We start from the raw sequence: 21,562 nt of genomic DNA, 5'->3' as shown, positions 1-21,562 counted from the left end.
ACATTTCACCTTATTGTGTGTTTAGCAAAATTTCATAGTTCAATAAATGAATTATTCATTAATCTACTTTATAACGCTTATATTTATAGTTTATATTTATGTTTATGTTTATATTATAAATATATATTTAATGTATATATTTATATATTTATATAAAATTAATGTGTATATTTAATCTATTTACAGTTCCTGATGATGTGTTTGCTCAAAATTATATATGGAAAGGTTCTTACAATTTCAAAGGAAGGAAACAACCCATGACCTTGACAGTTACTAGTTTCAATGCTTCCACTGGGCGAGTCAATGCAACACTCAGCAATAGCAACATGGAACTGCTACTTTCAGGTATCATGCTAAAGAACAGCAAACTATGCCTTCATGCTTTCACTTCCATCATTTGATCATTTTTATTAGTGATTTTTATACTGTGAAATATTTGTTACATTTTAATGACATTCATAATTTATTCAGAAATAAGGATTTCCTGGTTTTTGGATGGATACATGAATATTACTACACAAATGAAAAACTGATTCTGAAATAAGCTCGCTCATGATGTAGCTAGAATGAGACATCATGAAATAGAAAAGAACTTTTGATTTGAATAGCTAAATCTTTCTGTATTTTCATAACACCAAAGAGACCAGATCAATGACTTATAACCTATTTTATGGACACAAAATCATTTCTTCAAATGAGAATATTTAGGTGGGCACCATAACTGAAGACAGCAAATGTAGAGCTACACTACTTCAAAGAAGCATAAGGGACCCAGAGCCCTATCCAACTGCTCAGGCTTCTCAGCTTTCTGTGTCCTTGATCTAGTGCACATTTCCCTCATTATCTTTGTTCTGTTTTTTTCTGACATTCAGCTGTTTTCTCAAATGTCATCTCATCAACAGTGCTCCCAATGATCCTATCTAAATACTCTCATTACAAATACAGACACACTCTTAGTCTTAGACACTCTTAACCTGTTTCACTTTCTTCTTTTCACTATTTATAGTATAGTATAATATGGTATTACATGACATGATATGACATTATTTATTTGTCTATACTCCAACCATATAAGTTCTAAGAGGGAAGCTCTTTGCCTTCCCAGTTCATTACCATATCTCAGAAGTTAGAAAAGCATCCAGAACAAAATAGGCCTCAGTGAATATTGTCCAAGTAATGAATTTGAAATATTGCTCTCATTTAAAAAATATTTTTAAAATGTTGATATTGCAAATATGAAATATATTTTTTAAACTTCTTGGTTGTTGGGGCTCTTGGATGGCTTAGTCAGTTAGATATCCCACTCTTGATTTTGGCTCAGGTCATGATCCCGGGGTCGTGAAACGGAGCTCCATGTCGGGCTCCCTGCTGGGCATGGAGCCTGCTTGGGATTCTCTTTCCCTCTCCCTCTAGCCCTCCTTCACCGTCTCTCTCCCTCTCTTAAATAACTAACTAAATAAATAAGCAAACTTCTTGGCTATGTAAATATTGTAAATAATTATTAATAATAAAATAATTTGTGGTATAAATGAAATGGAAAATAACATATTTATTGATTTTATAAATTTTAGGAAAACAATCACATCATTTTGTGTTATTGAATGATTCTCCATTAAGCCCAAAGTTAAAGTGTCGGAAGCTAATATGTATTATATTTTAAAAACTATACACAGTTACAGTAATATAAATTGAAAGAAGCTTATATTAAAATAAATTCATTTAAATTGTGACTACTGATTTATTTAACTTTGAGATATAACTTCTTTTTCTTTATTTTCTATAAAAGTCCACACAAAATAAATGTATACTTAATCTAATCTAGAAAAATTTCAAAATAAATTCCTACAAATATAGAAAAACAAACATTAATACATTAATTTGCTATCACTGTCTGCATATAAATCAATTATAACATTTTCCCATGTTTGATTTCACTCCCATTTATTGCTGGGAAATGTTATAATATATACTTTTATGTCTTTCCTGTCAACTATAACTTACTTTTGGTCAAGGTCTGTGTGTCATCTTTGTATTCCCAGCATATTCTTACGATACCTTATTACACAGGTGAAAGATTAAGTAAGTGAATGCATGAGTCAAATTTCAACCATAAGTTAATCACAAAATTTTTACTTAGAAACTTACCTCCTATCTCCCTAAGCACATTTATATTCCAGCTTATTCCTACTTTTAGAATACTCACTGTTTAAGGAAAAAATCATTGTATATATGTTTGCTTTTCTCTCTTATGCCATTATCTATATTTACCTTCTTAAACTGGAGACCCTACTTGATTTTCAAGACCCAGTCCAAATGCTCTTTTTCTTAATAAGCATTTCCTGATCACTCCATTGTGAAATGATCCCTCCCTCTTCTGGCCTTTTATTTATCATATTTTTCCATGTATTTTAGTTGGTTATATATCTGACTAACATCTTCTACTTCATTGGAAATGCTTTTAAGCCTCCTATCTTTAGATAGGAACATACATATTCTTCTTTGTTCTCCAGTAGCACCTAGAATACTCTAGGTATTGGGTTGGCACCCAATTCACTATTAAGAAAAATATCAGGAATTTTAACATTTGACTTATATGTTTGAAGATTTTAAATTTCATTGGGGGAAGAAGTTATTTTGTTTGCAATATCATGGAATGATTTTAGTAAGAACAGTAATACTTAATTTTAATAGCATAGGTAATTTAACCCCACAATTAAGACTAAAGTTGAGAATTTCAGGTGAGAGATTAACATATTTTGCAGGATTTGTGGAAAGCATTATGGATGAAGCTGGTCTTGACTTGGCTTTGTTTGATTTCACTCCTGTGACGTGTATTACATGATATATTTAAGGAGTTAAAGATAATAAAATGAAGCATAACTATTTACAAAATTAGTAGACTAAAATGTCCTTACATCTTATAGGGGTATATAAAAGCCAAGAAGCTCGCCTGATGTTACATATCTACCTTATTAAAATACCAGCTCATGCTTCTGTGAAGAAAATGAAAGAGGACAATTGGGCCATGGATGGCTTTGTAAGTATAGTTATATAAATGTCTGCTGCTAATTTTAATAACCAATTTGTGCTACAAGTTGTCATTAAGATTCCAGAAAAAGGTAATTTTCTAAATTTAGCTAATTATGAACACACATGCATATATAAAATGCCAAGATTACCATTATGGGTAAATTATTTTGAAAACAAGATTCAGTGTAAATTCTTAGCAATCTAGAATGTTAAACCCAGGATTACTGGATTCTGATGAATTTTGCTTACTTTTGTAGTATTTACATGTATGAGGGCCATATAGTATTTCACTGGTTTCATCAAATCTATTTTGTCTATGGTCAGTACTATGATAAATAAATCTGGATAAAATGTAACTCATTCTTTGTCTGGATCCACTGTTTAAGACATACAAAATGCATCAGAAAAAGTAAGTATGCCCATTACATTTAAGCTTTTTTCTCTAGATTTAACAGATTTAGAATATTTTACAAAATATTTAGAATATTTTATAAAGTTGTTTATGAAAAGGAAGTTCCGTAAATTACTTCATGTGGAAAAATAGTTACCATAGCTTCACCATGGAATCACCCTGCTCTGTTCAGCCACTTACGTGAATGGAGTTTCTAAATTGGAAGTTGGAAGCAACAAATCTTCTATTCACATATTCCCCCGGAGTCTTTCCTAAAAAACGAGCAGGAGAGCTCTGACGACATCCTCACAAGTAACAGGTCTTCTTTTACAAGGAAGACCTAGAGGGAAAGAAGATAGTAGGTCATAGGCTTCAGTGAGTTTTGTGCCTGAGGAGAAAAAAATATTTTTCCTATTTCTCTAACCGTGCCATTATTTGTGGAGTTGGAAACTAACTCATGTCTTCAATGCACTCGAATTGTGTAATTGTATTATTTCATCTAGGAAGCAAACAAAATGAATTCATTCATTTAAATCTTAGAGTTTGAGCTCTTCCTTTTAGGAGCATTTCATTTTTAAAAATGACCATGACCAGAGTACAATGTCTGGTAATAAGGAATAAATCACTTCTTCTGACATGCTGGACTGCTATGGATGGATTGGTATGATAGTTTCCTTTTTAGGGTGAGGATTCAAGGTCTTTTACAACTTCTACAATAATGTACAGGACTTAGGTAACTAATTAAAACAAACTTCAGGGCAAATTCACATTACTAGTTAACAGAAACATTGAAATATATCTATTTCTATTGTGTTTATGAGACAAAATCATACTATGCATGTAAAGTATTTTTTAAATATAGAATTTTATACATATGCAAGATACGTATTATAGTCAGCATTTACAGCATTAGACACAACCACAAAATCTCAGGGTCAAAGGAGTATTTTATCCTTTTGCATGTATCTGGGGTTAGTTTGGGTGATCCACTCGAGGCTATGGTAGCAAGTTCGGGTCTGCTGCAGGTGTCTTATTCTCGGGCCCAGGTTGGAGGGGCAGCGGCTACCCAGAGCATATCCTCTTGTCAGAGCTCAGAAGCTCTGAGGGGTGATGTGTTTTAAACACCTCTATTGAGATATAATTCATATGCCCATTTAAAGTGTACAATTCAATGGTTTTTAGTATATTTACAAGTGTGTAACCATCACCATAGTTGATTTTAGAATATTTCTGTCACCTCAAAAAGAAACCGCACACCCTTTAGCTATCATCACTCTACCCATCCACCCCTCATCTCCACCTTAGCCCTAAGCAACTACAAAGCTATTTTCTGTTTCTGTGGATTTCTCTGTTTTGGATATTCATATTTATGGCATCTTATAATATGTGGTTTTTTGTGACTGGCTTCTTTCACTTATTATAATGGGAAACATGACTCTTAAGGCCTAGGCTTAGAACTGACCTATTGTTAATTCCACCCACATTCCATTGGCCAAAGCAAGTCACAGCACCAAACCCAATGAGATGGAAAGTACATTCTTCCCATGAAGATTGGAGAGAGGGAGAGAAGGCCTGCAGGCATGCTAAACAGGAACCAGATCTACAAAGTACAGTTTCATTATATTTAATTTTTAATTGATCATTTGCTTTATTTTGTTTCATCATATCATTGCCCTTTTTTGACAGTAGGTTTCTTAGCCTGAGAAATCTCTGTATATCTACATCATTATATTAATAACAACGCCCTTTTTTCTAATATCCTAATTAATTAAAAATTAAAATTTTGATTTTGCTTATAATGGCACATTTGTACAACGTGCTGTGTTTTACATAGCAGGAAGATACAGAGTTAGGAACTCTGCATAACATTCATTTAAGAGTAAAACTGAATACTTATTAAGGCTGGGAAAATATAGCTGTGTCCAATCTTCAGATTTAATCAACCTTATAAATATTTTCAGGTTTCTGCTGAGCCTGATGGAGCTACTTATGTATTTCAAGGATTTATTCAGGGCAAAGATTATGGGCAATTTGGACTACAAAGACTAGGTAATGTATTCATTTTCATTTTCATGTAGTGCCTTTATTACTCCAGACATCACAAGAAAATACAGTGGATTCTGTACATTAGGCACACTTCCTACATTTTTAATTTTGCATTGTCAGGATTATACATTGATACATTTGATAGCCTTTTAAATAATTGCATTCTTCAGAATATTGATTCTCTATCTACCAAGCCTACAGTGCTTGGTTGTCGTATTTCTAATAAATATGACACACTGTCTTGCCCTTAGCAAGTCAAAAGGAGAAAAAGAGGTACAGATATAAAAGAAAATATTAAACTAAATTATTTTATTTTATCTCATGAGAACTGCAGTACATCTCTTCAGTTTGAATATTGTTGCAACTTTCTTTCTCTTTCAAAAATATAGTGGCACTTTGAAAACTTAATGTGGTCTGGAAAGGGAAAATAACTTTGAGGAATGGACCCCTTTTGGGGGCTTTGCGCTATTCAGATATGTGAATTTCCTGTAGTAGGAGGCATGGATTTTGTCATTTTTCTCCCCAACTCTTCTAAAATATATGCAGACATTTAATAGTCTTGCTTGAATATAATTATTAACATAGCTTTTGGTAGATTATTTTTCTAAGGTATATTGTCTCACATTATTATATTGTGGTGTTGATATATAAAGAATAAATTCAGGCTCTAAAAACTACTATTTGATGTTTATCTTAAAAGTTCCATTACTTTGAACTCTTACATAAATATTCTGAGTCCCTTGAAAAATAAGGTAGAAATAAGGTGTTAACTTTTAACCTGGACTAAGGTGTCATTTAGTTGAATATAACTACTTATCAAAAAGGGAAATTTGTTTTCTCTAAGTGAACAATAATAATATGTCATTTCAGATAATGTCTTGCCTAAAATTGTGTTAGTTTTGAAAACCAGATAAAATATCCATTAACACAGTACATTAACACAGTTGTGTAATTTAATGCAAGATGTTTATGTAAGCTATTCCCAAAAGCATCTCGCACACTGTATGTCTAAAACAGAACCTGTAAAAAAAAAACAAACAAAACAAAACAAAACAAAAAACGAGCTATTTCTTTCTGGGGAAAATAAAAGCAAAACACAAAAAAACAACCTGTTCATTATTTTTCCCCCCCAACCTTATCCAACATGTTAACAAACCTGATTCTTCTCATTTCCTAATTTTGCTAATGTCTTTGCCATTTACTCATCCCCAAGTAGAACCCTTCTCATCCTGTGCCCTTGTACTGCTTATCCTCACAAACAGGTTCTGTTGATTTTTAACTACAAGATGTTCCCCTACATCTATTTTTTCATGCTCTTCCTAGTGCTCTAGGGTACAATCAACTTCCATTTTTATCTGGGATGTTGCTATGACCTTTGAAGTACTCTTGCTTCCAGTCCAGATCCCCTCAAGTCCATCCCACCCTAGTCACTGTTCTAAGTTGTGTGTCTTATCACAGGGGCTTTTACTTCTAAACACCCACAGTTGTCCCTCACTGCAGGTAGGTAACAAGTTTGAACTTCTTAGGATGACGTTTATGGCTTTTCAGGGTCTGGCCATAGTTTTACCATTTTAGCATCCTAATCCTACCACACTGATACATACTTACCTCTGCATCCTTTCCACACAGTTACCCCTAGTGCTTGTCACATCTAAACAGGCCACTCACCTTCCCATTTCTAGGCTTATGATCGTCCTATTTTCTCTTCCATCCATTGTTCTGCTGATTCTTCAAAGCCAAGCTCATATTGTATATTCTCCGGAATACATTCTTACATATCACCAGATGGAATTGCTCCTTCTCTTCCTCAAGCACATTGATCATTAATTCATGCTTGATGTCTATACTTACTTGTGTCATGGTATTCTTCCCACAATTGTATAAACTCCTCAGTTCAGAAACTCTGCTTATTTTTTATTCTATATACGTTCCTGGGAAAATGTCTTATAAATAGAACGCACTGTACAAACTTGTATAGAAAAGAGTTGAAGTAGTTTCATGAATTACTTTTGTTTCCTATGTACATTTCCTAGTAGATATCTTGAGAAAGAAATAAAATGATTGGTTCATAAAAATAAAAATCAGTTGTGATAAAATAAAGTTGATTTTTTTTTATTTTATTTTATAGGCTTGAACATGTCAGAAGGCTCAAATTCTTCAAATCAGCCTCATGGTACAAACAGTAGTTCTGTGGCCATCGCTATTCTTGTGCCTTTTTTTGCACTTATATTTGCAGGATTTGGATTTTATCTTTATAAACAAAGGTAAGTTTGTTGATTTCACTTACAAAACATTTCCAAAATCTTCATGTTCTTTTTACTACTCTAGTTCAAATTGTAACTTACATTTTTTTTCTGGGTTTTTGAAAACAGGGTGTGCCAAATATTGCAACAATTGTTAAAATCCTTATTTCCCCTGCCTGCCTTCCACCACCCCAACATGATAAAAAAAAAAAAATCACTCTGTTAATTTGCATGAACATTCAACTTAACCCTTACTACCTTTTCGCGTCAATTTCTTGGTACATACTTAATTGTATCAGTTAGTTTTGCGTTCTCCATAATGAGGCTTTAGAGATACAAAATCCAGGTTAAGGTTTAAATCAAAGAGGTGATGCCTGCTGCCAGATTTATTTAGAGAATTAGGAAGAAGTTTGTGTCCAAACCTCTTTAGTTCACATGACAATGCTGACCAATTTCACCCAGGCAGACAGATGGTAAAATCCTCTAATCTTTTCTTCTGCTGCTTTTAGAAGATTATGCAATTAATATATTTCTTATATGTCAACTATATGACTATACATTGTATTAGTTTGTCTTTGTTTATTATGTCCATTACAACATCCCAAGTGGCTTTATTATATAGTTGTCTGCTATTTGGGACTATCCTTTATCAAGAAAAAATATGTAGGTAACTGGATAATTAAATGAATATTGTTACTAAATGTATTTTTCTCAAAACTGATAATTTTATTATAAATTTCAGCTTACATTATCTAAAAATGGTTTATTTAATATTATGTGAATTTGTAATTATTGAATATTAGCAGCTGCTTAGGCCTTGTCAATATCAGATTTTATTAATGATAAAAAATCATCACTAAATCTATCTATAAAACAAACTATTCTGATCTTTCTTTAAAAACTATTTTTGTGAAATATGCATAACATAAAACCATTTAAACCATTCTGGGTGTACAGTTCAGTGGCCTTTAGTATATTCACAATGTCATGGAGCCCTCACTGCAGTTCCAGAATATTTCCATTATCCCAAAAGGAAACTCTGTGCCATTAATCAGTCATCCCCCATTCCTTGCATTCCTGCCCTAGGCAACGGCTATTCTGCTTTCTATCTGTATCTGTTTGCCTATTCTGGGTATTTCATATAAATGGAATCATGTACTATGTGATATTTTATATCTGGTCTCTTAAACTTAATGTTTTCAAGTTTCTTCCGTGTTATAGCATTTATCAGTACTCCATTTCTTTATCTGTCTGAATAATATTCCATTGTGTTTGAATGTATTCTGTTTAAATATGCCCATTCATCAGTTGGTGGGCATTTGGATTGCTCCTACATTTTGGCTATTGTGAATAGTGCTCGTATATACACTTGTGCAAGTTTTTGTTTGGACACCCGCTTCAATTCTTTTGGGTATATACCCCAAAATAGAATTGCTGGGTTTTATGGTAATTGCACATTTAACTTACTGGGGAAGCACCAACTGTTTTGCAGAACAACTGTGCCATATTTTATTCCCACCAGCAATGTATGACCGTTCCACTTCCTCCACATCCATGCCAACACTTGTCATTTTCTGTTTTCTTTTCTCTTTCTTTCTTTTTTATTATAGTCATCCTAATGCATATGTGAAGTGGTATCTTAGTTTTGATTTGCATTTCCCTAATTACCAATGATATTGAGCATCTTTTCAGTGCTTCTTGGCCATTTTCCTTTGAAGAAATGCCTATTCAAGTATTTACCCATTTTTTATTGGGTCATTTGTTCTTGTTGTTGAATTGTAAGAGTTCTTTATATGTTTTGGAGACTAGACTCGGCACATATATGGTTTGCAAATATCTCTCCCTTTCTATGAGTTGTATTTTCACTCTCTTGATAGTGTCATTTGATGTATAAAGGTTTCTCATTTTGATAAATCCAATTTATCTATTTTCTTTTGCTATTTGTGCTTAGAGTGTCATATCTAAGAAACCATTGCCAGATTCAAGGTCATGAATCAAGATCAGATTTACCTATAAGTTTTCCCCAAAGAGTTTAATAGATTTAGCTCTTATATTCAAAAGTTCCATTTCGAATTAATTTTGGTTGATGTTGTAAACTTTTCTGAAACTTGATATTTTCCTTAAAGCTGTTGTTCAATATTATTTATAACATTTCTTTATATCTTCATGATTCTTGCTTAATTAGAAGAAAATGATGTTGCTTCTGGTTTTTATTGTGAATCTAGTTTGAAAAAAGAGAGACAAATGCTGTCCATTAGAACTATGCCCCTGGCAAGAGCAAGTTGTAAGCAATATAACTGTATAGGTGATGCCACTGAAAAAAACTTAAGATAGCTTTAACAAAATTTATTGCCATACAAATCACCTAACAATTTTTAATACAGAGAAAAATTCAGAAAATGCATTAGAAATAGTAAAATAATATAACAAATATAAAATATGAAAAAAATAGTTCAAATTTGTAGTGTTTGATATAAACAAAGGAATTGAGAAACAGATCTATTTTAAGATATATCCATTTTAGGAATTAGGTCCCAGAAACAGGTAGGAGCAAGTCTGCTTTGTACCATAATGAATGTCAGCAAAATATGCAGTGGGATGTAGGAATCTAGAAATAATATTTGCCAAAGGAGAGAGGAAGAAAGAATTGAAGACCAGCAGCTTATACTAGCCAGCCTAGAATCCATGTGTTTTGTTATGTAAAACCAAATGTTCAGTTATCAGTAACTCTTTGGAAACTATTTTCATGACTTAATTATCAGTATAGTCATTTCTTCCTTGAGATTTTGAATTTATTGTTCTAATGTATATCATTTTTAAGAAAATTGAGTATGTTTTTGGGATACTCCAAGTACCATCCTAAATTGGGCCTCAGTGTTAGTTGTCTGCTCATTCTGAAATCCTTTTTAATTAGTGCAGAACTGGCTTCTTCTTGTCCTTCAAGTCTCAGATTATATTTTACCTTCTCAGAGATGCTTTTCCTTATTACTGCTCCTAAGTGGGTCCCTGTTACTTACTGTCATATCAACAGCTTTCCTTTTTCATCAGAACAATTCTTGTTATCTATTTTTCTTATTTTATTTATTTTTATTTTAACTTATTTAACAAATATTTATTTATTAGTTAATTATTTTCTATCACTACATTATGAGCTCCATGAGAGTAATGCCTTCCTTGCATTTTCTTTAAAAAAAATTCTATATCCAATGCCTAAGATCATGCCTGGCACATAACAGATGCTCAGTAAATATTTGAGGAATTAATGAATGAATGGATGGATGGATGGTTAGTAATGAGATTTATATTTATCACCATAATTTATTTATATTATACATGCAAATTCATAATGATTATTATTGCATCAGAAAATTTAAATTTATGAAAATAGCCATAATACATTTATTTATACTTGTATTACTCATGTTGGTACTGTACATTGGTATGTATTATATGTAAATAATAAAAGTCACTCAGGGTTTAAAAGTGACTGGTAAATTGTTTGAATTTGATGTGTTGAGCTTATGATTTCTCAATTAATACTTTGAAGTTACATTATGCATTAACAATGATAATTCAAGTATATTATGTTTGAGCTCTACTCTGCTATTTCTAGAAGAATGTTAACACATAACTAATCAGTGTTCTCATCAACAGGACTGCACCCAAAACACAGTATACAGGATGTTCAGTTCATGAAAATAACAATGGCCAAGCAGCTTTTGAAAACCCCATGTATGATACCAACTCAAAGTCAGTGGAAGGGAAGGCAGTACGATTCGATCCCAACTTGAACACGGTCTGCACAATGGTATAACTTGGCAACTCTTTGCCTTCTTCAGAAGCTTGGAAATCGACACACAAAACAGTGCACATTTAGTTCACTGCTAAACAAATTAAAGCACACTTTTCAGGACTTGCTGGGTCACCTTTTCCTGAGGAATGAGAGAGAAGAGTGTTTTTCATAAGCTGGACCATAATTCTTCTTCATGTTTACCATGGAGAGTTTTACAGAAATTTGGCTGCACTCTGAGAGTGCTTACTCACAGTTTATTTGCTTTTTTAAAAAAGGAGATTATTCTAAAACATAAACTTATTTGCATATATTGGAGGAGCATCCACTATCAGTATTTCTGTGCTTTATAAAGTATATTAGAGGGACTGGGTTTAAAAAAAAAGATATAGGGTAGAAAATAAGAGCTATACTTACAAGAGTCAATAGATCACTGACTTCTCTTTAACTGTCATGAGCTACATCACACCCATGAGTCTGTATTTCACACCACTCTATCCACTCTCCGTTCTTGTTAATTGAGTCATTGTCTTCCTTATTTCCATGATTATTTCAGATTGAGTCATGCCCTAAGTGTTTAAGAGCTAATTTATGCCACAAAAGAAGTAAGACTGCCTACTCTGATTTGACTCTTTCTGGTATTTGTTCTTCAGTATCATATTGTTATTTTTTCTTAGACGGTTGTCACAGTTTCTGCAAATGGCAAGATCGTTGTGCTGTTCTCCCGATTCCCCTCATTATGTTGTAACCAATATTATTCAGTAAGCCATGGGGCAGTGTTTAACACCTTGCTTCAGTCTGTTTTGTCACCCAGAAACCAGTCTAGCTGGCAAAACTTATCTATAATAATGATGATTTTGCAGTTATCTGAGACACCAAACTTACCATCCTTTACCACACTTTCCAAAGTTTTTGAAAGACCAAATAGAACCTATTAATCTACTATAGTTGGCTATGATATATCCTATTTTCCTTCCAGTTGAGCCTCTAAATTTATTTCACATTGTTTTGAACTTTTATCAACAACGAGTTAGAAATATAAGATTTTAAGCTTTTAACTTTTATCTGACAGTGAGTTAGACATACATTTTGGACCAGTCCATAAATATAATGACTACAGAAAATTTACACTGTCAAGTCACCAATATAAATTTATTTCCTAAAGTCATAGATTTTCCAAATTTTCATGTATTTTAAACTTTCTCTACTCTTAAGAAGCAAGTTTCAGATATGACAGGTTTCTTTCATCATCAAATTAAGATTCACATTGGCAAGTTATTGGTGGCTCATTTACAAATGTATCACAGCAGTGCCAGCATATTGATTTAATAGGCCATTGTCTTCCTTTTATAGCATGTTTTACTTCATTGAATAAATTATGTACCCAGTGTGAACTCTTTGTCGTTGTCCCTCTCAACTATGGAAAACTCTGTAAACAGTTTCGACTTTTTGTATCATGAGACAGAGTGCCTAAGAGAAATCATTGCACCCGGAAGCACTGCTTGGATCTATCTCTACAACATTTAGTGAATTTCTTGTAAACCACTTTGAGATACATTGTTTTGGAAATTCATACAATTTTCTCAACATTGTACTCTACTGACAGGATGCTGTTTTAAATTTTATGCCATCAGTTATTTATTCTTGTTTATTCAAATGACTGCAATAACAATGATTCATTCATTAATGTTAAGGTTAATACATTTAAGATCTTGTTTAAACAATGTTTCTTCTGCAACTGGCTACTCCTCTTATATTAATGCATACACTTTTGTAAAGAAGTATATTTTTATGAAAAAAAAACTTTGTAAAAGTATGATGTAAATTTTCAGTGCAATGTAAACAAAATAAAAATGGATAATTGCTTTTGTAAAATGTGTATTCTTTTCAAAATTGTCTGCCAGTGTACTGGATAGCAAAAAGAATGGATAGCCCACATTTATTTGGTATTTTAAAGTTGCCAAACTACATACTATATACTTAATTAGCAACATAATGATGAGACATGGGTGTTTTTCTACTTTATATGTTATAGTTCCCCAAGTGTGACACTCTTTTAGAAGTAAACAGATTCCCACTAAACATAATAGTATCATAAGAACCTCATCTTAGAATTTTCCTTACGTATAAATATTTTAACATTACTTTCTAAATTTGGGTATGTCATGATTTCTAATATTTCTATGTTTCTGTGTTTTCTCAGATACTTATTTTTAGCATGTGCTATAGGTAGGAACTTAGTAATCCTTTCAATAGCTACATTAAACTAATATTCAAAAAGATATCTATCTTGCCAAGGTGTAACATGTAAAATTTTGTATTCAAGAAACTTACCAAGTTTCTATAAAATTCAAGTCACAAGTTATTTAAGTAATTTTATTAGAGAACTCTTTTTCACAAAATATATTGTCTTTATATTTCACAGCCTCCAACTCCAGCCTTTAAAAGTCTATCTCAGTTTGTTACACTTTCATTTAAGAAATGAATGCTTCTTGACATAATTGTAGTTTCTTTTTAAACTTTAACTGTATGACTTCCATCTTACACTTATTTCATGTCTTCTATATTTTCCCTTATTGTTGTTTGTCCTTATTTTTATTCCTCTCTGTGCTTTTGTCTTCCTCTTTTTTGTACTTTTTAATTTGCTTTCTGTCTTCTGATATTTTTCTTAATATCCTTTCCTATTTTATGTCTTCTCCTTTTTAGCCTTTGATCATTTTTTATCTTAATGCCCTTTATCCTTAACCCTCTCAAAAGGTAGTGTCAGTTTTAGTGGAAGTAATTTTATTTTTATTTTTTACCAGCTTTATTGGAGTATAATTAACAAAATGTAAGGCATTTAAAGTTCATGGTATGATGATAAATGTATACTTTTTTTTGAGGAGAATATTTAAGCTCTACTCTCATTAAATTTCAATTAAAGAAGTAATTTTAAAGAGCCTTCTTGTACTTCCCTTATATTTAAAACATTAAAACCAATAGGTTCCAAGGTTCCACCCAGGATCTCTTGATACTAGAGCCTGATGATAATGATTATGGAAATAGACCAAAGGGTCAGAATTTTTTTTTAACCTGTCCTTTTCACTTACGAAGAGAAAGAGAGAGAGAGAAGGACATATCATTGGCCAGAAGAGTCAACAAAAATAACTAAATGAAACTCTCTTAAAGAGATTAAGTGAATACATTGCCTGCCAAAGTATTAATCTGTGTATTGATGCCTATAAACTTAAAGCAGGAAAGTTTAAGTAAGGTAAAAAAAAAATCTGTTGATTATACACATTCATGACTCTAAGAAATATTTTAGGATAAGTAGTTTGAAATTTGGCTGAAAAACTATCGATTTGCTTTTTTTTTTTTTAGGGTAACTTTGGAGGAAAGGGAATATTGATCCAAGAAGATATGCCTATTGTAAAAATCTGAGAAATATCTTTCTGTCACCACTACTTGAGCTTGGTATTCCAATTTAAGAACAGATTTAAAGTTACTGGGGAGTAGAAATGGCCACTGGATTATTAGATTTCATTCTTCAGTATACAAACAATGGAACTAGTGAACACCTGCTAAATATTCTCCCAACTTTTAATAAGTTCCCATGTGTAATAATTTTATTAGCCTTGAAAAAGAAGTATATTCTATATATTCAAATTCATAGCTCTAAATTATATTGCAAAACACAAAACAAGAAATCTGTGGTTAAACTCTCATAAGATCCAAACCTTTCTTGTAACTATTAGCATACCTAGGAAAATAGAGATGAACCCATGTGCTTTGGCAGGACCAATAAGATATATATGTGTGGAGAAAAATATGGAACCATCCACATAGGATGACTTAGAAGGAACCTAATGGTCTTCTTCCTTAGCAAGTATCTTGACACCCTTGAGTTAAGATTGGTATCGCCTGAAGGAGCTTATTAGAATGAAATATGTTATCTGGCGATAATATCGTATGATAGCACTATAATCCCAATAAGCAAATTAACACAGCCATTACAGAGCAAGTCAGTAAAGCTAGGATTCCTATTCTTCTTATTTTTAAACCAGGACTTTTTCCAGTCTATGCTACTCTTTCTAGAATGGTGTTTCTAAATACACAAAGCAAAATACAAAGGAAATTATAAATAAATAACAAAATAATTATAAAAAACATTTTAAATGTTGTATATATATGTAATAATCTGCACATGTATGAACTTATATACTAATACACATATAAATACTAATATATATGTGTATTTCTAGACTGATATATTAAATATGAAGTGGGGCTAATAATTTCTGTAATTTTAGAGTATCATAAACAATATTTTGAGATATTCATGACATTTCACATGACATGAAAATATCTGATTTTTATTAGTCACAAAATCAAAGAATTTTTGCCCAACTTTTCACAGAAGGAAAATAATATGTTTTAATTAAGAGAGCAGTGAAGATAAAGGTATAACTTTATCCCAGTGCAAGTTTCCAAACTCTCTGAATTCTAATGGCATAACAACTTAAAAACCCTGCCTTAGAGGTTGAAATTTACAGCAAATACATTGTGAGGGGCAGGGAAGAAGACATTGATTGTTCTCTTGAGTCTTTGGCAATGAAAACGGAATGCTTAATTTGAACTTTGGTTACCAAATAACAGCATAAAGTCAATGGACTCTAAGAAGAAATCCCCAATGGGAAGGAGTGAGTATAGATAGTAAAATGTCATTAATCAATTTATTAATACAAATATTTTCTAACTTTAAATATATGTATAGTACCTTACTATGAGGTATAATGGATACTTGATGAATAAAAATATAAGAAATGCATGGATCTTACCCTGAGGTAACTTAAAGTCTTGTCAAGTTATAAAAAAAATTCTTAAACTATATCTAGAAGATGCCACACAATAATACTGGGTGGTAACTATGTACATCTATGTATGCTTTCACTCTTTCACTACTTTCTGTTAATTAAAATAGACTTTTATGAAATTGTAAGTGAGATGTTTGACAAATTCTAGTCTATAGAATTGGATGCTACCTTTTTTTTTTTTTAAATCTAATGATTAAGGGGTATATAAGTGATTTGGGTATGTGGCATCAATACATATTCTCCAGAATATTCAGAATTTGATGGAGTTAATTTGAAAACTGCATATTAGGTTAATTTAATATCATGAGACACCTGGGCATTTCTTGACAAAATGATCATAACCTATTCACAATTTCAATGGGGCATGCATGTTTTTCTCTTTTATTTCACCTGCCTGTATTTCCAAAGAATCTTTATGAGTTGAAGCTTTTTCTACCAAATGTCATTTTCAGTTTCAGTGAAGGAAAAGAAAAGCACCTAAAGTTTCAATAGAAATCAAATAAGACAAGACAAAGGTCAAATGTATATTTAAAGATATGCTATTTATTGGGTAAGAGAAATCAGTATTCTTTTTCACCTAGTAGTTCTACTAGGTTCTCAATAGGTTATTAAAAACAAAATCAGAGAGGGTGTATTTGACATGGTTTTCAAATTATGCACTATTTGTGTATGATGAAAACTATATCACTAGTTATCAGTGTGCAAGCAACATAGATATTCACTGACTTGGGATTGTATTAGAAATGATCATACATTTATAACTATTAAAGTCATATTCAAAGTTAATGACATGAATAAGACTTTAATGTTCAAACAAAAACCACTATTTGTATCTCTCTCTCCTACTCCCTTTTCCTCTGTCCCATTTTTCTTTTTTTCTTCCAAATACATGCATATACAAACATAAATGTCTTGAAGCAAAGAAATAAAAATAAATAGTAGTTATGATCGTCAGGAGTGCAATGATTACAATTTTTTTGTTGTCGGTTTTTCCACAGTGTATATAATTTCATTTTAAAAATGGTAGTTTTAAATGAAAAAACAGCTGAAATTTAAAAGTAGATTTTACTTTACTGATAACTTTGCTTAGAAGAATATCCATACCTAGAAGTGACGGCAGAAGAGCCTGAGTTTAGGAGACCCGGGTCAACTGTGTCAATATGAATAAAAACCTAAAGAATTAAAAAGGAAAATATCTATATATAATAAATTGTTTAAATGCGTTAAAGAAGTGAGAATAAAATTAATAAATCTATTAATAATAGATTTTTTTGTCAAATATGTATATATTTTCACTTTCTTTTTGCTGTTTGCATTGCATCAAAATTACCTGGAATAAGAATATTAGACAAACAGGTAATTTTTTCTTGACAACTCTAAACTTCCTCTAAAAATGTAACTTAAGCCCTGAAAAGAACCTGAGCCAAAATTTTTTTTATTTTATGTATTTTAAAAAGTAAATACTTCTCCAAATAGCTGTAGTAGTAGATGTTTTACTTTATAAAACATTTTTTACATGTTAAAAATCTTAAAAAATACCTGACCAGAAGTTGGTGTTTTTATGATTATTCCTTTGAGTCTATGGAGTTGATGAATCTCTTTTCTTTAAAGCAATTACACTATCTACCCTGAGCTTTTTATTTTACATTACATTTTTCTGTTTCTAAGATGTACTTAAAGTGTTTTTCCTTGAATAGTGTCATGTAACTGAGTGCAAAGCATCATTATTAAATGACACCAAAATATTCCTTAGCTCTATAAAAGAACAGAAACCATATTATTTGCCTAAGAATTGCCAGTGTTTTTTTTTTTTTTTTTTTTTTTGGCTTAAAAGACATTTTAGCTGTTTGTATACCTTCCACCCCTCCTCATCATATGATGTAGTTAATGGCAAATTCTATCAGCAATTGATTTGGGAAAGCAAGTCCCAAATTTTTATGTATAAATGATTTGATGCATTATTTTAGTAATAGACTCCAGCAATACTTTATTATTTAAAATTACAATTTCACTTTCAACTCTCAGGATATGATTGACATTATGCAGATGGCAAAGGTGCATAAAGTATTTAGAGAATGAAAGTAAAAGTTGTATCAGTCAGTATAAAGTGTGGAAAAAATGTTTCAGGAATCAGTTAAGTTGTTCCAGGAATCAACAAAGCAAATTTATTCATAAAATAAATTTAATATTAAATAATTTTTAAATGGCAAAATTAATAGTTCTTCTGTAACACTTGTTTTGAAAATGCAAATCTATTCCAATGTGATTAATATATCAGGAAACAATTTGGGTGTAAGGGTATTTTGCATTTGCTTATACAAGACTCCTCCCTCCCCCAACCACAGGCAAGCCTGAACATAGATAGCTACAGCCATTGGAATTAATCAGGGTGGGAATATGCGACATACACACAGGCAAACACCCTACCAGCCACCTCACGTCACTATAAGTGTCATGGGACACTCCCATCTACATCTGGTGTTAAAATTGTCAGTCAGATCTCAGATAATTCTCCTTCTTCCACCACACAATAACTCACAAGCTGCAATCCTCCCAACATGTACTTCCAAAACACACTCAGGTCTTTTTCAGGGTAAAGTGCTATACTTTTTGTAGTACATATGTATTTTTAACCACATAATATGTGTATGGCTGTGCTAGGTGTAGTATCAATATCTCTCAGCAAAAGACCACCAGGAACACACATATGTTTGAATAAGTTTGTCTTTTCCCTTGTCTCAGCGAAGGAGAACACTATGGGGAGTCATGGTACATCTCAGTAACAGAGTGTTAGAATAGACTCATTTTAGGTTTAGGGCTTGTGATTTTAGTGGGTTTTTACAGAAGTGGGGTTTTTCTCTTATTTTAGGATTAGGGCTTGTGATTTTAGTGGGTTTTTACAGAAGTGGGGTTTTTCTCTGGATTAGAAACAGAGGCAATTCTATGTGTGGACATTTTAAAAAATACAAAGGAAGAGGAAACACTAAACTGGAGTTTAGCTCTAATTGTAAAAAGACAAGTTACTCACATTGGTCAGAGTAGGGGGATGTTTGGTCATTTTTGTGGACTGGATAAGGTATATGGTTTGTTTTTGTTCAGAGTGGTCTGGTTTTTGTCTTGATTTATCATATTCATCTAATATCGATGGTCTGTGGAGTGTCCATGTTTAACAGGAGAGCGTCAGGAGACATCCACAGTGCCAGGCTGGCTAGTAGCCACACCAAGTCCTAGCTGATTGTATGTTCCAGGTCAGCTCCTGATTGCTGGAGCTGTTCTTCTCTTTCTCAGATGTACTCTACTTTGAACTAAATGCTAATATGAGTTACACCAAAATTTAGGCTCAGAAAAAGGTGCAGGTTCTTTATTTCCTCTCTTAGCTTTAGTTGGAGGAATATGTTAGTTTATTTGCAGGACATTTCCGCAATGTTATCAACTGAAATGTTTTGTTAAAATATTATTGTTATAAGGGATTATTTGTTATCTCACTGTACAGATTTTTATCAGAATTTACAAAAAATAGATCTTTAGTAAACTATGGATATTTCTTAATAAATCCCAAACAAATATTTAGGAAATATTTGCACAGCTTATGTAGGTATTGGTTTCATAAGAACTAGGTGCCCATTAAAAAAGGTGGTTGCAAATAAATATGTATACAGTGGTTAAAATCTCTATGTAATGAGTATGTGATTGTATATAGTGGATTTATGTGGGGTTTTGTTTGCATTACTAGCATTCCCAAGGGAACAACTTTTTGCCTACTTAAAAAACCTACTTTAAAACTTTTAATTATTTGCAGTCACCTAAAATTCAGCATATCAAAACTAGACAGTGTCCCAATTATGTGACATTTATTTCAATGATTTTTACCCTACCTGTTAGGTTATTCATGGCAGTAATGGGAGTGTCATCCCCAATGATTCCTTCACCTTCATTTCCCCCTAGGCCAGTGTATGACAATGTCATGTCAATTTTACCAAGTGAATATTTCTTGGATTTGTTCATTCTTCTCTCATTCTCCTGCCAGTATCCGAGTTCAAAATAATGTCATCTTTCTCTTGGACTACTCAGTGCAGTAGCTAGCTAAGTGCACTTTTCACATCTAATTCTGTTTTATTTCTGATCTGTTGTCTATAAAGCATCATAGTGATGTTTCAAATCACAAATATTGTCTTGTAATAAGTGATACAATAAAGTCTGTCCAAAGTACTAATGAAGCATGAAGGAAAGGGTGATTAACCTTGTTGGATGAGGTTGATTATAAAATAAAATATTTTTAGTGGATTCTTAAAGAATGAGTAAGAGTCAAAAAGGTAGATAGATGGTGATGGAAAAGTGTAGTAAAGGGAAGATTTCAGGTGAAATAGCAGCACATGGATGTAATGTAGAGAGAGATACAGGTATGCTAGAGGAAACTGTCGGTTAGAAATCCTGAAGCCTAAGGCACATTTGGAGAAAAGATAAAAAATGAAACTAGAAACTTCAGAAGTTCAAGATCAGGAAAGTCCCTGTATGCTATGCTATGGAGGTTCAACTCTTCTTTATACTTAATTGGGATCCAGTGGAGATTTTAAAGACAAGTAACATTATTGGAGGGGTGGGGGGGTGGGTTAGCCTGGTGATGGGTATTAAAGAGAGCACGTTCTGCGTGGAGCACTGGTTGTTATGCACAAACAATGAATCATGGAACACTACATCACAAACTAATGATGTAATGTATGGTGATTAACATAACAATAAAAAATTTAAAGAAAAAAAAGACAAGTAACATTATTATATTTTTATTTAGGGGAAAAAATGACTCTGGAAGCTGAGAAAGAATGCATGAAAGGAGATGAATTTAGAGTAAAACGTCTGGTTGGAAAGACGTTAAAGTATTGTACTGAGGTGAGGAACCTGATGTAAAACAGCTCTAGTTGGCTTGGAGAGAAAGTATGCGTTGAAGTAATATAGAGGAGATGGATTTGGAAACATGCAGTAAAGACTGAATGTGTAGGAATGTAAAGAAGACAACGGGTTAAAGAAGTCTAAATGGACTCTCCAATTTTCTGGTTTGGAGAGTGTGGATGAAAAATGGTAACACTGGCCAAAATAAAGTCCAAAAGAATGAATATGCCAGCTGATCAGTGTAACACAGGTCTTAAGCCCCATCTTAAATATATCGGGTCCTTGGGATTCATTCCAAAATTTAGGCTCAGAAAAAATTGCA

At 32.3% G+C, this 21,562-nt stretch overlaps 1 protein-coding gene across 5 annotated transcripts in view; it reads left to right on the top strand.

The window, feature by feature from the left end:
- The window catches only part of CSMD3 (CUB and Sushi multiple domains 3), a 1,170,304-nt gene extending 1,156,966 nt beyond the window's left edge, over positions 1 to 13,338 (top strand). For all 5 annotated transcript variants that reach the window (XM_025871014.2, XM_073893120.1, XM_073893119.1 and 2 more), the window contains 5 exons: positions 187 to 345; positions 2,925 to 3,037; positions 5,383 to 5,470; positions 7,596 to 7,731; positions 11,365 to 13,338. In XM_025871014.2, the coding sequence (XP_025726799.1) occupies positions 187 to 345; positions 2,925 to 3,037; positions 5,383 to 5,470; positions 7,596 to 7,731; positions 11,365 to 11,524 (656 nt within the window). In that variant the 3' untranslated portion in view covers positions 11,525 to 13,338. The remainder of the gene's footprint in view (positions 1 to 186; positions 346 to 2,924; positions 3,038 to 5,382; positions 5,471 to 7,595; positions 7,732 to 11,364) is intronic.
- Positions 13,339 to 21,562: the final 8,224 nt, after the last annotated feature.

This window comes from Callorhinus ursinus, unplaced genomic scaffold (genome assembly GCF_003265705.2).
Source record: "Callorhinus ursinus isolate GAN/ISIS: 27379988/994484 unplaced genomic scaffold, GSC_fseal_2.0 scaffold5, whole genome shotgun sequence".
NCBI classification, from domain to species: domain Eukaryota; kingdom Metazoa; phylum Chordata; class Mammalia; order Carnivora; family Otariidae; genus Callorhinus; species Callorhinus ursinus.
This window is presented reverse-complemented; position numbering and strand designations above follow the sequence as displayed.